Source organism: Rhincodon typus, chromosome 6 (genome assembly GCF_021869965.1).
Source record: "Rhincodon typus isolate 14 chromosome 6, sRhiTyp1.1, whole genome shotgun sequence".
NCBI lineage: Eukaryota > Metazoa > Chordata > Chondrichthyes > Orectolobiformes > Rhincodontidae > Rhincodon > Rhincodon typus.
In genome coordinates, this window is record NC_063337.1 from 51,322,214 (window position 1) to 51,338,232 (window position 16,019).

General features: G+C 42.5%; 2 protein-coding genes across 3 annotated transcripts in view; one reads left to right on the plus strand and one right to left on the minus strand.

The window, feature by feature from the left end:
* Positions 1 to 2,978, minus strand: part of mrpl30 (mitochondrial ribosomal protein L30) — a 65,024-nt gene extending 62,046 nt beyond the window's left edge. Inside the window, exon 1 of the mRNA XM_048598009.1 lies at positions 2,681 to 2,978. Coding sequence (XP_048453966.1) covers positions 2,681 to 2,719 — 39 coding nt within the window. The 5' untranslated portion in view covers positions 2,720 to 2,978. The remainder of the gene's footprint in view (positions 1 to 2,680) is intronic.
* A 142-nt stretch (positions 2,979 to 3,120) lies between these two features.
* Positions 3,121 to 16,019, plus strand: part of mitd1 (MIT, microtubule interacting and transport, domain containing 1) — a 37,299-nt gene continuing 24,400 nt past the window's right edge. Inside the window, exons 1-3 of one of the 2 annotated variants that reach the window (XM_048598011.1) lie at positions 3,121 to 3,397; positions 13,799 to 13,971; positions 15,592 to 15,747. In XM_048598011.1, coding sequence (XP_048453968.1) covers positions 15,603 to 15,747 — 145 coding nt within the window. In that variant the 5' untranslated portion in view covers positions 3,121 to 3,397; positions 13,799 to 13,971; positions 15,592 to 15,602. The remainder of the gene's footprint in view (positions 3,398 to 13,798; positions 13,972 to 15,591; positions 15,748 to 16,019) is intronic. The other variant, XM_020528803.2, reaches the window with a different exon arrangement.

The following is a 16,019-nucleotide window of genomic DNA, read 5'->3' on the forward strand; positions in this document are numbered from 1 at the left end:
TTGCTGCTGTGAAGAATACTCTCAAGATACTTAACTAAATTGGACATATTATTTGACCGGAGGGTGTTGGAGCGCATGTCCAGAAGTTGGCTGAGAGAAAAAAAATTTTCTGACTTAATACAAGTCAGTATTCCAAAACTTTTCAGTGAACCAAATAAGTGAACTTGGTGGCAAACAGGAGCTCACTCGGAATCAGAGTCACGCAGCACGGAAACAGAACTTTTGGCCCAACTTGTCCATGACAGCCAAATATCTTAAACTGATCTAGTCCCATTTGCCAGCAATTGGGCCATATCCCAAACTTTGTAGCTGTTTTGTTAGCTGTGGGACCATAGACAGATCAGAAACCTTCACGGACAGCTTTCAAGACATACTCATCAGCAGCTACCGGAAACACTCGCTTGTTCTCCCACTTTTGCTTTCTCAGTTTAATCTTCAAGTTGTGCTTTATTTGCTTGTAGTTGGCCCTGCTTGGCGATTTTTTTATTAGAGGATTAGTGAGCATTTAAACATGTGCAGGGCACATCACTCAAAACAGCTGCAATTCAGCATTTTGAAAGCATACAGTTTTTGATCCCAACTGATGATAATACTGGACAAGACAGAGCCAAGAGCGTGACCTGGTTTGATAGACCAATTTTGCATGGCTATAAAATGTTAGCCCTTAACTTTGTGTGCCTTGGCATCGCAAATACTTCTTAAATGTTATGAGGTTTCTGTCTCTATCACCCTTACATGGAGTGAAATCCAAATTCCCACCGTCAGGGTGAAAAGTTCTCTCTCATCTCTTTTAATCCTTCCGCTCCTTACCTTGTAACTATCCTCCTCAACAAAGGGAAACATTTATTTGTCTACCCTACCTTCACCCCCTCATTTTTTTTTTAAAATTCAATCAATGTCCCCTCTCAATTTCTTCAACTCTAAGGAAAACAACCCCACCCTGTCCTCTCTCTCTTCATAACAAACTCTCCAGACCAAACAACATCCTGGTGAATCTCTTCTGTACCCTTTCCAGTGCTATCACATCTCTCCAACAACGTACATTCCAGAACTGCCCACAACAATCTGGCTGTGGCCTAACAGTTTCAGCATAACCTTCCTGCTCTTACACTCCATGACTCAACGAATAAAGGTGAGTATCCCAAAATGCCTTCTTAATCATTTCATCCACCCGTCCTGATACTTTAAGGAACCGTTGTTCATGCACACCCAGATCCCGCTGATCCTCGGTGCTTCCCAGGGTCCTACTGCTCATCATATATTCCCTTTCCTTGTTAGTCCTGCACAACTGCATCAGCTCACATTTATCCAGGTTGAATTTCAGTTGTACTGATCAGCCCATCTATATCCTCTCATGGTCTAAGGCTATCCTCTTCACTATTTACCTCCCCACCAAATTTTGAATCATCTGTAAACTTACTAATCAACTCACCAACAATTCACTTATATAAACCATAAACAGCAACACTGGCACCAGTGGGAACCCACTGGACACAGACTCCCAGTCAGACAAACATCCCTTAATCATCACCCAGTGCATCTTGCCACTCAGCTAATTGTGGGTTAAATTTGCCAAACTTCGTTGGATCCCATTGGCTCTTACCTTTGCTATTACTAAAGAACAATTTGAAGCGGTCACAATAAATATCAGAAATAAGGATTCAACCCCTTTACATGTAACAACCTTACTCTTCCTGAGACTCTTTAACAAACTAACAAAGCTCATTACTTTCTTAACATCGGTTCCTGAAACTCCACAGCCTTCTGTTTCTGAATCTAACGAAGGCACAACTACTTTTTGTCCTCCAATTGGTCATCCACATATGCATGTAAAAAGAGTGATTATTTGCAAGTTTAGCAGTTTTAAGAAGTGTAACATTCTCAAGATGCTCTTTCCCCAATGACTTAATAAAAGTAAACTGTAGCTTATTCTGACATTTCCTCATTTCTCATTACCAATGGTAAATAAAACCGACATGAAATAGTTTCTCTCCACAGATGATCTCTGACCTGTTGAGTACTTAGCGTTTTTTAGTAAAACTATTAGCTTCTGTAGAACAGACAAGAGCGTCGAGGGATCTTACAGTCGGTTTTCCTCAGGAATCATAACAAACATATGTACCTGCAAGCCTACAGACCATAAGACGTAGTAGCTAAAGTAATACTCAACGCGACCAAAACAGAAATCGCTAAGAAACTCATTAAGTCTGGCAGCATCCGTGAAGAAAACGCACGGTCGACGTTTCGGGTGATCACTGTTTTTGTTTCAGATTTCTTGCATTAGCAGTTCTTTGTTTTATAGTAGAGCTTAACCCTCAACTAGACTCATCGAATTTATTCCGCCTTTCAATGAGATCATATCTGATAATCCTCAATTCCCCTTTCCCGCCGTTTCTCCATAACCCTTGATTCCCTCCCTGGTTAAAAATACATTTCAGCCTACAACATAGTTCATGTTCCAGCCTTTACAACAGTGTGTAACTGGAAGAACACAGAAAAAGGATCCCGACCCGAAACGTCAGCTTTCCTGCTCTTCTGATGCTGCCTGGCCTGCTGTGTTCATCCAGCTCCACACTGTGTCATCTCTGACTCCAACATCTGCAGGTCTTGTTATCTCTCAGTCTTTACAATTCTCTGTGTACAGGGAAACAGCCTCAGTTACAACGCAAACACAACCTACCGTTAATCGATTAACGTTTCTGCACAGGGTAGCCATCATCTCCTGGAGCACAAAAATTGTCAGGAGCAAGAATATAATTCGAGCTAAACACAAAATTAACTAAAACACCACGGTCCAAAAGACCAACAAGCACCGCGCACAAACCCAGAACCACTGACAATTCCCAGCTCCGTCTCCGACCAATCCGCTCCGAAGATATTGCTCCGCCCTCAACGTCATTTCCCCTAGCCGTGTCCCTTGCCCCGCCCCCTAAATCCACACCGCATGAGTTCCGGTTCCGGCCTTTTCTCAGTCGCCACCTGGTTCCCTTGTCCTGCCCCCTTTACCCAAGCCCCGCCCTGTTTCCGCTGACGTCTCCCGCTCAGGTTCCGCCCCTTTTTTCCCGGACCCGCGCCTTCCCTTCAACTGTTGTCGGGCCCCACCTCCTTCCAAACGTCAATAGTTTTTCTACTTGCACTTTGTAAATGCTTCTCTTCCGGTTTAGTGTTTCGTGGTGTCTCTATTTATTCGTATTCTTTTAACACCAACCCTTTACAGGTATCGCAATATTTAAGTGGTAGATCGATTATGATCTTTCAACAATACAAAAAACACGAGTGGATTGTGCAAGTGTTTTGACTGGTCAAAGCAGCTGGTTCAGGCGGACGGAATTAAGAAAAATATCGGTCCCTGGCTTGGTACCAAGAACCAGGAGAGGCATAGGGTTCCGGGTCTGTTGTAAGTACTGAATCAATCAGCACATGGGCTTCAGACAAGTAAATAACTAAACTACTTAACGAGAGATAAAACTTAATAAATAACTAGCCAGAGAGAAAGCGTTAAAAACTATAAGCAATAATTAGAGAAATTATAAAATTTTATAGAAATTGGAGATTCCACACAGAGTATTTGACTAGAGGGATTAACTGGAGAGAGCAAAATGATTGTGACAATTTCTCACAGTTTGCCCGCAGACAACTCCTGTTCAAAAATCGCCTTTGATGTGAGTGGTGAGAAGCCTGGATAGAGTGGACGTATAGATGTTTCCACTGGGAGGGACAAGTGTTATGGACCAGACCAGACCCCTCAAAATATTTTAAGGAGGTAGCCTAGACCCTAAGTTTTCCTTATCTTAAGAGTAGATGTGAAGTGCATATTCCAGGTGTGATGCAACTAGTCAAACACCTCAACGTTAAGCAAAATGCAATTTATTTAAACACGATAGTTAAAATACAAACAAAAGAAAGAGGGATTTAGAATAACTTAACCAAATAATAGATACAGTACCTATTATTAGTTAACTGTTACAATATTGTAACATCCTATAAACACACCCCTTGGTTCAAAAAGGTAAATTTAGACACAGATTCTTACGGGCAATTGTCCAATCCAGGAGGAAATAGCATAGAGAGATTTCAGAGAATGTAGCAGCTAGGAATAATTTTACTGGAGCTCCAACTCTTCTGGGACCCAAACAGCTTCTGATTGCTACAGCTTTAAAAAAAACTGGAAAGATTGATCTGTGAGAACTCGCCACTCCCCTTCTATTGTTACAATTGTTTTTAAGGAAACCTAAAGGCCTCCTCTGGTGACTTAGACAGTTTTCTGTAGCCACTTCGGCACCTCTGCCTTTCAACCTCTCTTCAAAAGAAATAGGACAAAATAACCTTTTTAAAGTGACAGCATCATCACACTAGGACCCAAGGGTACAGTCTCAGAGTGAAGGGATGACACTTTAGAACTGAGATGAGGAGGAATCTCTTCAGGCTGAGGGCAGTGAATGTATAGAACTCATTGCCGCGGAGGGTTGTGGAGGCCAAATCATTAAGTGCCTTTAAGACAGAGATAGATAGGTTCTTGATTGGTAAGGGGATCAAGGATTACGGGAAGAAGGCAGGAAAACAGCGTTGAGAAACACATCAGCCATGATCAAGTGGTGGAGCAGACTCAATAAGCCAAATGGCCTAATTCAGCTCCTGTATTTTATGCTTCCCCAGTGCCTTATAAAGCTAAATTTGAGAAGCAGTTTTTTTTTTAATTCTTTTGTGGGATATGGTGTTTATGCAAGCATTTATTGACCATCCCTATTTAATTTGAACTCGGTGGTACATGATTGGTGTGAATATTACTTGTCAGCTAAAGCCTGGATGTTGTCCAAGTCTTGCTGTATATGAACACAGGCTACTTTAGTATCTGAGGAGTTGCAAACCGTGCTGCACTTTGTGCATTCATCAACCAAAATCCCCACCTCTGACCTTGTATTGGAAGGAAAGTCACTGATGAGGTATCCAGGTAATTGAGCTGATGAATGCCCAGATAATAGGCCTCCAAAATCACAAGCATCTTCCTTTGTGCTAGGTATGACTCCAATCAGTGGATAGTGTTCCTGTAATTTCCATTGGCAATCACCCACCCGTCCCACCAACTTCAGTTACCAGAATCTAAAGCCCTTCTTACACCATCTCTCAGACCACACATTCATCTACTCTATCCTTTTTCTATTCTCAGTAGAGTATGGTGTTTTGATTAGGCTGGAGATTACCATCTTTGAGGTCCTGCTCATGATTCTCCTTAAAATCTACCTACAGGGCTTCCTCCCTCGTTTCACCCATGATGTTGATCCTGATATAGACCACAATGATTGGCTGTTCACCATCCTCATCAAATTATGTACTGCTCCTCAGTGACATCCTTGACCTTGACACCAGCAAAGTGATATACTGTCATGGATTCACCTCTGTGTTCTCTCTGTTCTCCTAACTGTTCCTTCTCAAGCTTATTCCTGCCCTACTGTAATGCTGAGCCACCCAAGGTGCCGTGCACTTGGTTCTGGCTGCTGTTCCCAGGGAAGCCATCCCACAGGTATTCGGAATTGAATATGAGTTGGAAAGGAAGATGGTTTCAGGACTTCTGACTACCTGTCGTAGCCTGCTTGACTGCTGTACAGTCACCCATTCCTCCTCTGCTCACATTCCCTTTAACTAAGTGTTAAAAGTTTAACTGTGTCCACATGGGCAACCATGTTGCCTACAGTTTAAATTTAAATTAATTAGCTGAGACATTTTAGGATGTGCTGAGTGTGTGAAAGGCAATAGGAAAACAAGCATTCATATTTCTCTTTAAAGAGATTAGAGAGTGAAAGACTGGACAAAAACAGAATAGCTAGAAAGGATATATAAAAGAAATAGTTGGAATGTATGTTGAATGGTTACAGCCTGACTAACTGAAGGTGGTGTTAAGTGAAACAACATAATTTATGAGAGATTAGAAGTTAGGGAAACAGAATAACTATTGATAACTAGTTATTACATTGATATAATCAATTTTTGAGGATGCACAGTATTTCTTGGAAGGCCTATCGAGATGGCAAACCCTCTGGCTTGAGGCACGGGCCGAGATACCGCGCCTCGACGGTAACCGAACCAGCTGCGGCATATTAAAAGGTTGGGAATTTTATCTCCTTTGTGGTTTGTTTTACTGGTGAGATCCGAGGTTGTGTCCTGTGTCCAAGTACAAGGTAAGCCATGAACGACGATGCGTTGACAGGGAGTTTAAGTTATGAATGAGGATTAAGAAGGAACTTGAGTAAATAAGGTGAAGTCTCTAAAGAAATAAGGGAAAGAGGACTCATAGCTTAGAGGCTCTACCTGTGTAAGAGGAAATGACTCCTTCCTCATTGAAGTTATGTAAGAAGTTACCTCCATCAATGAGAGAGAGGAAAAGTCCTCCCCAGTTTGCCTCTGTAAGAGGGTTGGAGCCCTTTTAGTGAGGTGATGTAAGGCTCAGGGACTGTTAGAGTTTAAAATTTCCAGAAATCTGATGGGCTGTAAATTTAATTTCACTTTACAAAGTGATCACGATTGGAAACAGTGTCTCCAACGAGACCTAGCCACAAAAGGGGACACCATTGACATATATGTATATTCATTATGGGCCGCGACTCAGTCAAATTTATCGACAAATGGGTAAATTGGACGCAGAAAACAGAAAAGCCGTTTCCCCCGACGGCACTTTTTAATTGCAATTGCTTCAAACAATTAGGTGTAATTTTGAGTCAAATAGAAAAACGAAAGAAGAAAGAAATTGGGTGGTCACCTTTTCAAAGTTGGCAGACAGAATCTAATAAAAGGAGGGAAAAGTCAATTTGGAAACGTAAGCAAATTGAGGAAAGTAGGAAAAGAAGAACGTAAATAATGATGGACTGGAGTCAAATAAGAACTGTGATAAAATGATGATTTCTAGTAAGTCTGGACTGAGACCTGACAATGATGATGAAGTTCAGGGATTACTGGGATGATTGTCATATCTGGTACGATCTAAGGCAACAGGACAGACACACCCATGATCCATCTGCCCCTGTTGCAGATTCAAGTACTCATCCTAACCCTCCCCCATCATATTACCATCCCCAAACAACTGCAAGTCCTGTACCAAGTAATCAACCCACTTCATATTCCAGAATTGAAGGGGATGCGGGATGCCTGCCGTTGTCAGTACTATTGTAAATGGGTTGCAACCTCGTATGAAACAGACATTTTGTACTGTTTGTAGAGGATGGGAAGCTAAAGATCTGAATGAGATCTTGAGTATCTTGCAACATTGCCAGTGCCAATTACAAATGCAACAGCAGAAAAATAAGGAGAAGCCTGTTTGGATCCTTACTGCTGATGACGGACAACCACCCCAAAGGCCTCCATGGGCCAATAAGGGTTGGGGTCGGGGTTGTGGTCGAAGTCCAAGAGAGACAATTGGCCCTTGTCACATTTGTGGCCGCATGGGACACTAGGCTCGGATGTGTAAAAGTGGCCATAAGTTCCCAGAGAATACTGCATCTTTCTCAGTTTCCAATCCCTTCTCCAAATCCATACCACATCAACAGCAGCCAGAAGGTGCCACTTCCTGACACAGGATACATCATTACTTTTGACCTCCCAGTCACTCCCAGACCCTTCATGCCTCCCCCAGGAACCCCTCATCCCAGTTACCATTAATGGAAAATCTCCGGACTTTTTGGTAGACACTGAAGTGACATTTTCCACTTTAAAAGCTTTTGCTTTCCCTGTCATACCGAAGACTAACAAATCAGTCAGAGCTGTGGTACTACCTGGTCGGCCGGTTTCCATATCTGTTTCGGCAAATGTATGCAATGTTCAGGGCTCGACTGGGGAGCACCAGTTTTTACTCACAGATGATGTTCCTTGAAATCTCCTGGGCAGAGACCTACTTTGTAAGATTGGCTGTTCACTCATTTGTACATCCATTGAGTTATAGGTCCTGACAGAACAATATGGCAACATTTAAGTACTCCAACAAGTCATCAACGTTTCATGTCCCATTTTCTGGTGGTGATATATACTCAATAGCTTCTTTTCTCAGTCAATGCTTCGGATATTATCGCAACTCTTGGAGCTTCCTCCGATATGGTCCCACTTACCATCCAACATCCTAGTTGTCACCCCACGCATTGTACAGCATTTTATGAAACTGCTGGAGTTGGGGAGTTCAAGGCAAGAACGGCTGGCAAGATTGGTGAGTCCTTCTTTGTCTGTATATTGCAAAGGAAGGAGTTGCTGTCTCCACCATCCTTTTCCCCCATTGCCCAGACACTATATAATCAGCCTCACCTTACTGTACCCTCAATGTGGCACACGGATTCGAGGCGAGGGATCTGGGTTCTATGATTTATAGACTTCAGTCGCAGGCTGCCACAGTCTTTGTGCTGACTGATGATGGTACAGTCAAAATTCTCACTGATCAATCACTATGACTGTTGTTTGATCCTCCTGATAAATATGTTTTAATAACTAGATTTGAGCATCACACTGTCGCCTCTGTCCCTCATCTTTTAATATCCTCGGACCTATTGGTACAAGTCCCTAGTCCTTCATGGGCAACCTGTCCCGATGAGGTAGGACGCTTACTATCAGCTGAACCTTTCAAGGTCAAGATTAACCCCTCCAAGCCACACCTTCAAGCACCAGTATCCACTCAGCCGAGAAGCAAAAGAAGGAACTGCCCTTGTAATCGCTGACCTCCTCCAACAGGGTGCCCTTATTCCTACTGTGAGTCCTTGTAATACACCCACTCTTCCGGTGAAGAAACCTGGTAAGGACATGTGACGGTTTGTTCAAGACCTTAGAGCTGTTAATTCCTCCGTTCTTCTAGCATTCCTGGTAGTTCCAAACCCCGCCACAATCTTCAGTTGCATCCTGCCTAACTCAGAATACTATACTGTTGTGGAGCTCTGTGGAGCTTTTTCCATCCCTATCCATGAGGACTCGCAATACCTCTTCACTTTCACTTATCAGGGTAAACAGTACAGCTGGACCTGGCTTCCCCAGGGCTGCACTGAAAGATCCACTATCTTTTTCACAAGCCCTGAAACAGGACCTTAGTGACATTTGCTTTACCAGTGACTCAACCTTTATTCAGTATGTGGGTGACCTCCTCTTGCCTCCCCTGACTACCCATCTTCAGAAACTGACAGCCTTATTCTCCTCATGTCTCTGGCTGATAAGGGTCATAAAGTAAATAAGGAGAAGCTCCAACTCTGTCACTCCACCGTCACTTATCTGGGTCACATTTTGGATGGAAATAACTGGTTGTTGTCACATCAGCGAATTGAAGCTATTGTTAAAATCCCCAGACCAACTTCTAAGAAGGACCTGGTCCATTTTTTGGGAATGACAGGTTACCGTCAGCACTGGATTTCTGGATATGCCGAACTTCATCACCTCTTGCATGATTTGATTATTTCATCAGCCCCGGATCAGTTAACGTCAGCAGCAGGTTCGTCCTTTGTATGTCTCAAATCTGCCCTCGCTAGTGCCCCTGCATTGGGTCTGCCGGACTACACTAAACCCTTTCATTTGTTTGCTTCTGAGTCAAACGGTTTTTCACAAGCTGTACTGACCCAGTTGCATGGCAACAAATTCCGGCCTGTTGCCTACTACTGTGTCCTACTGGACCCAGTTGCGAGAGGCTTTCCTTCCTGCCTTAGGTCAATAGCAGTGGCTTACCATGCGGACACATTGTCTCAGTCTATTACTTTGGGCCATGAAGTTATTCTACATGTGCCCCATGCAGTTACTTCCTTACTCACTAGAACTGCTACCCAACACCTAAATGCCGCCTGTATTACTCACTACGAGGCTGCTGTACCATCATTCGCTGTTTGACTCTCAATCCTGCGACTCTCTTGCCCACAGAGGATGACGGGGAACCCCACGATTGCAAATTTGTTGCCCAGTCTACCACCCTCCCAAGACCTGATTCACAAGATTATCCACTTCTCAACGCAGATGTTATATATTATGTGTATGGCTCATGCTCGGCTTCTTCCACCAGGGGCCTTCAATCTGGATATGCCATCTGTACTCCTCACGGAATTGTTTAATCAGCCCAACTTCCCTCTACATGTTCAGTCCAGGCTGCAGAACTTTTGCCCTTATCCATGTGTGTATCCTTGAAGGGAGAACTGCCTTTATTTTTACGGACTCCCATTATGCTTTTGGGCTCGCTGTTGACTTTAGCAAGCTCTGGGAAGGACGGGGATTGCTCACCTCTTCAGGAGCCTCTGTCAAGCATGCGCTGCTCATTCAAAACCTCCCGAAGGCTATACAACTTACCTCTACCTTGGCCATTCTAAAATGTTCTTCCCACGTTAATTCTAATGATGATGTATCCTCGGGTAACTCTTGAACTGAGCTTGCAGTTAAGGCAGCGGCTGCGGGACGGTCTAGGATTGTGGTGCGCCTATGTATTGCCCTCACTGCCCTCACATGAGGGCAATCGGCAGTGCCTCAGGACACTTCAGTTTCGGCACACAAATTTTGCTGTTTTACTTTTTAATACTCCATGTGCCTTTCTACCGCCCCTGTTGACAGAGGGTGATATGGTCATGACAGAAGGTGTTTACTTTGCAATCCCTTAAGTAGTTCCTTAATTATTTGTCTGGTAAAATGTGGACCATTGTCACTTGAGATTTGCTCGGGTACTCCAAATCGGGATGGAAAGTCCTTCAGCTTCTTCAGCTCCTTCTCCTGCGGACATTATAACTTTGCAGTCGGAATCTAGTTCCACTGAACAATCATCTCGGCAAGTTGCAGGCTCCTGTCAACAGCTTGATAGCTTATGGATCTCCAATGATGGCCACGTGGTTGCATCCTCTGCCTTGCTGCCCTGTCTTGCCCATGCGTTTACACATGCGGGGCAAAGGGGGAATGAATAGAATTATACAGCAGTCCTGGTATGCACCAGGTTTTGCAACAATAGCTGAAAAGATAAGCGCATGATCTATCAAAAATTTAATGCAAGAAAAACATGTATTGTCAAGTTTGCATCGCAACCCCAGCCATGGGGATCCATTGTACACTTGCAAATGGATTTTGTCCAAATGCATGGGCTTTAGCTATGTGTTAGTTATTTTAGATGGATTTTCTAGGTGGGTAGAAGCTTATCCTACTCGGAAAAATGATGCCACAACTGTTGCTAAGATAATTTTACAGGACTTTCCATCCCGATTTGGAGTACCCGAGCAAATCTCAAGTGACAATGGTCCACATTTTACCAGACAAATAATTAAGGAACTACTTAAGGGATTGCAAAGTAAACACCTTCTGTCATGACCATATCACCCTCTGTCAACAGGGGCGGTAGAAAGGCACATGGAGTATTAAAAAGTAAAACAGCAAAATTTGTGTGCCGAAACTGAAGTGTCCTGAGGCACTGCCGATTGCCCTCATGTTAATGAGGTCAAGTCCTGGTAGGGTAACTGGACTGTGTCCTCATGAAATTATAATGGGAAGGCCAATGAGATTACCAATAAATCCTCCCTTTTCTGCAAAGCAGATGGACATCCATAGCATGGATGAAACCTTAGTTGACTATTGCTTGGCCTTGACTAAATCTCCTAAAGCCTTCCATTCACAGGTAGTAGAGGCCCAAAAGAACCTCAGTGAAGAAAGGTGCCACATCTATCACCCCGGACACTACATGTTCGTAAAAACGTTCCATCAAAAGAATTGTTTGCAACCTAGGTGGGACAGACTGCATCAAATACTATTAACAACCCATACAGCAGTGAACGTAGAAGGAAAACCCACGTGCATTCACACATCACACGTAAAGCCTGCCCCAACGCTACTTACAGAAGAACCGAAGGGGACAAGTAACACCTGAAGGTTACTGGGCAATTGCAGTCTCTAAGATAATGAGAACATTGTGTTGGGACTTATAACTGTACTGATTTCCGTACCAGGGAAAGGACTGATGAGGAGGGAGCTTAGGGGTGCATCAGAACTCTTTGTACTAGCTGTGCAAAACAGGTTACTGCCAGGGCAATAGTACAACAGGTAATGACACCAGAAGATAAAGACATGGAATTTCCACAGACTAGGTCAGATTGAATTCTAGGGTTGTCCTCAAAGGACAAAAGGGGGAAAGTGAAAGGATAATGTAAAATTGGTCAAAACATCTCAGTCAGGAAAGCATAGGTTACAATTGCAGGAAAACAGCAGAATGCTCTGGACACGAGAAACCATAAAGTTCCAGTCAGTCAAAAACAGGAAAATTGAGACACAGTAAGATATTTTTAAAAATGCATGTCGATAGTTACGTAGCTGACACCTAAAAATCACTCCTAACTTATGTAAAAGCAAGACTTTTGCAGCAGAAAGCAAAATGTCTTTAACCGTAAGAATCATACTTGACTGATGACTGCTAAGCTTAAAATGGATAACATACTAGTGAATGTCAAAAGATGATTGGTTTACTGTGTTGCTAAGGCTTATGATCAAGGTGTAACTGGATAATGAGGAAACATGATTTTTGTATAGAAATGCAACTGTAACTATCTGTATTAGACTCATCTTGCATGGTTACTCGTAACCCTGTTTGTGGACTCTCCTTGCATGCAAGCAATAAACTAGTTAATGTTCAACGAATCGCAGTTGACTAGTCATTTTTTGACACAAGCAGTAATGTAGATAAAAGGAAGCCAGCAGAAGCTTTTCCAAGAGCATATGATAAAGCGTCGCATCAGAGGTTTTAATGCCAGATAAAGACTCATGGAGCTGGTGGTAAAACATTAATGTAGATGTAGGATTAAATCTGTCATTTAAAAGTAGACTGGCTGTAACCAGTGGATTGCTGCTATGGTCTGTGCTGGGATGTCAAATCTGTATTAATGACATTGAGAGACTGCGACTAATGTATCTAGGTTTGCTAACAATGCAAAATAATGTGAGCTGTGAAGAGGACAGAAAGAGGCTACAAAGAGATAGAAACAGATTAAGTGAGCAGTCAGCAGGATGCTGGATGGCGTGTAATATGGTGATGTTAAGGTCAATTCACTTATATAATAAGAACAGAAAAACAAATTTTATTTTTGAAAAGATACAAAACTTCAAAATATTGATATTCAGAGAAACTATATATACTTGTAGAAGAAATAGTGATAGAAGGCATACATGTGCAGCAAACAGTGAAGAAGGCAAATGACACATTTGCCATCTATTGCAAGGCATAGAAGTATAGAATAAGGAAGTTTTGCTACGATTGTAAAAGAACTTTGAGACCACACTTCATGTGGTGGTCTCCATATTTAAGGAAAGATATACTTGCCTCAGAGGTGATATAGAAAAGATTCACTAGATTGGTTCCTGATGAGATGATTGGCTTATAAGGAGGATATGAGTAAATTGGACCTTAGTTTAGAAGAATGGGAGTCGATTGAAATGTACAACTTTCTAAAAAGTCTTGGGTAAATACTGGGAGGTTCTGGAATGAAATTGTTGCGAGCACAGTTGAATCCAGAAGATTATAAAGAGGCTAATTGAAAGGTGGGGTGCTGCCCCTTGAGTTTGTTTTGAGTTTCATTGGAACACCCCAGGACAAGAAGAACAGAGAAGTCAGAATGGGAACTACGTGGAAAATTAAAATGACAGGCAACCAGAAGCAGGGTTACATATGCAAACCGAATAGACTTATTCTATTGTGCCACAAAGTTCACCCATTCTGCATTTGGTCTACCCATTGTAGATCAGACTGTATAGTAAACATTGAGTATAGCATACTAAATTGAAAGAGATTCTGTCAATTTGTTTCACTTGGAAGGAACATTAGTTTATTTCTTAATAGGAGACAGAAATCGAGACTGGAAGATGAAGAAGGAGAGAAAAAGAAAATTGGAGATGCACTTCATAAAAGCTGAGGGAAAGGTGGAAATCGAAACTGGCATTGATTAAACTTTCCAGTTCAGGATCAGAACTGGAAATAACACCTTCATCTAAATACTGGAAAAACAGGAGACGGTGGGCACCAGCACATGATTAGAACAAATCTTTATTAATAATAAAGCACCTTTATATGGAGGAAGTAAATTGAGTAAAAAAAAAGTTGTTCACTGCGAGAATAAGTTCAACCAAGTAGAGATGATGGTAATAGATGAAGATTTCTTGGGCCTCAGTTCAAAGCTAAATGGAGAGCCTTCTCAACATCCCGTTAGGATTGGAGGTTTAGAAAGCCTGAACATTGATTGTGGCATTGATTGTGGAGAGAAGATGGTTAGGGCCAGGAAACTGAAAAGTGTTGAAATGCCAGAGGACATCAAAGTGTAAGTGAAAAGAGACTAAGTGAGATCATGGCATTAGTGGCAGTGTTAGTGGACTAGTATTTCAGAACCCTGGGCAAAGTTCTGGGAACGTGGTTTCAAATCCCACCATCCCACCACAGCAGATGGTGAAATTTGAATTCAATAAAATCCTGTAATAAAAATCTAGCCTAATGGTGACTGTTGATTGGAGTAAAAGCCCATTTGGCATCATTAATGCCCTTTTAGGGAGTGTAATCCGTCATCCTTACCTAGTCTGCCTACACCTGACCTCTGCAGCAATATGGTTGACTCTTAACTGCCCTCTAGGCAATTACAAATGGGAAATAAATGCTGACCGAGCCAGCCATGTTCACGTCCCATGAATGAATTAAAAAAGAATTGCTGATTTCAACTTGCCCACCTCTATCCCACCACAGAGATAACAAGGTGTAGAGCTGGATGAACACAGCAGGCTAAGCAGCATCAGAGGAGCAGGAAAGCTGATGGTTCGGGCCTAGACCCTTCTTCAGAAATGGGGGGAGGGGAAGGGGGTTCTGAAATAAATAGGGAGAGGGAGGGAGGCGGATAGAAGATGGATAGAGGAGAAGATAGGTGGAGAGCAGACAGACAGGTCAAAGAGGCGGGGATGAAGCCAGTAAAGGTGAGTGTAGGTGGGGAGTTAGGGAGGGGAATAGGTCAGTCCAGGGAGGATGGACAGGTCAAGGGGGCGGGATGAGGCTAGTAGGTAGGAAATGGGGGTGGCTTGAGGTGGGATGAGGGGATAGGTGGGAGGAAGGACAGGTTAGGGAGGCGGGTCAAGCTGGGCTGGTTTTGGGACGCGGTAGGGGGATGGTTCCCACCACACTTCCATTATCAATGGACTGGGTTTCTACAATGTCTTCGTTGCCAGTTTGTCATTTTCTACCCACTACAAAATCAAACTTACTGAAACTTGGGTGTTTCTGACCTGTTCTATATTAAGGCCCGTTCCCTGTCACCCACCATCCTCATTCTCACCTCCCAGTCCTTGTGCGTTGAATCTAAAATTTTTATTTGCATGTTCAAATTCTTTTGTGTATGTCTCGTCCCAGCATTAATGGTAGAGCTTTCACCTACTTCAGCTATGATTTTTGGAACTCCTCTCTAAACATTTTTACTTCTGCTCCCAGCTTCATTTTGTGTTTCTAGACCTATCTTGATCATCGAGCAGTTTGTCTTTTGTTCCAATTATCTAGCTAAAGTTTGTTGTCTGTTTTATTTTAGTATTTCACCTATAAAATGCATTAGAACATTTTCTACTTTAAAAATGCTACCAAATGTTCTGTTAACTTATTTATAGATACTGCCGCAATGTCTCAGAGTGTGCTGACAGGAATGGAGAATTCAGCTGCAAGTGTGCTAAAGAGGGCTGTAGAGTTAGACAATGAGTCCCGTTTGCAGAGTTCATTGGTTTGTTATCAAGAAGGAATCGATCTTCTTTTGCAGGTTTTGAAAGGTAACAAAGCTTCTAACATTTTCTTAGGGATTTATGATATAAAACAGATTTACCAACCTTATTTAAACTCTGGAACATTCAATAAACAATAATTCTTTTCCCATACCTTAAAAAAAATCAAGCTCACCCATGTGTTGGCCAGTGCACATGCTGTGTTACTAAGTCATTAAGTGATTCACCAGATATGACATGAATAGAAATAAAACTAATGTAAAGAAAGGGTGATGCAGCTGTATTAACTTCCCTGAACTAGGGAAGGAAACAGATTAGCC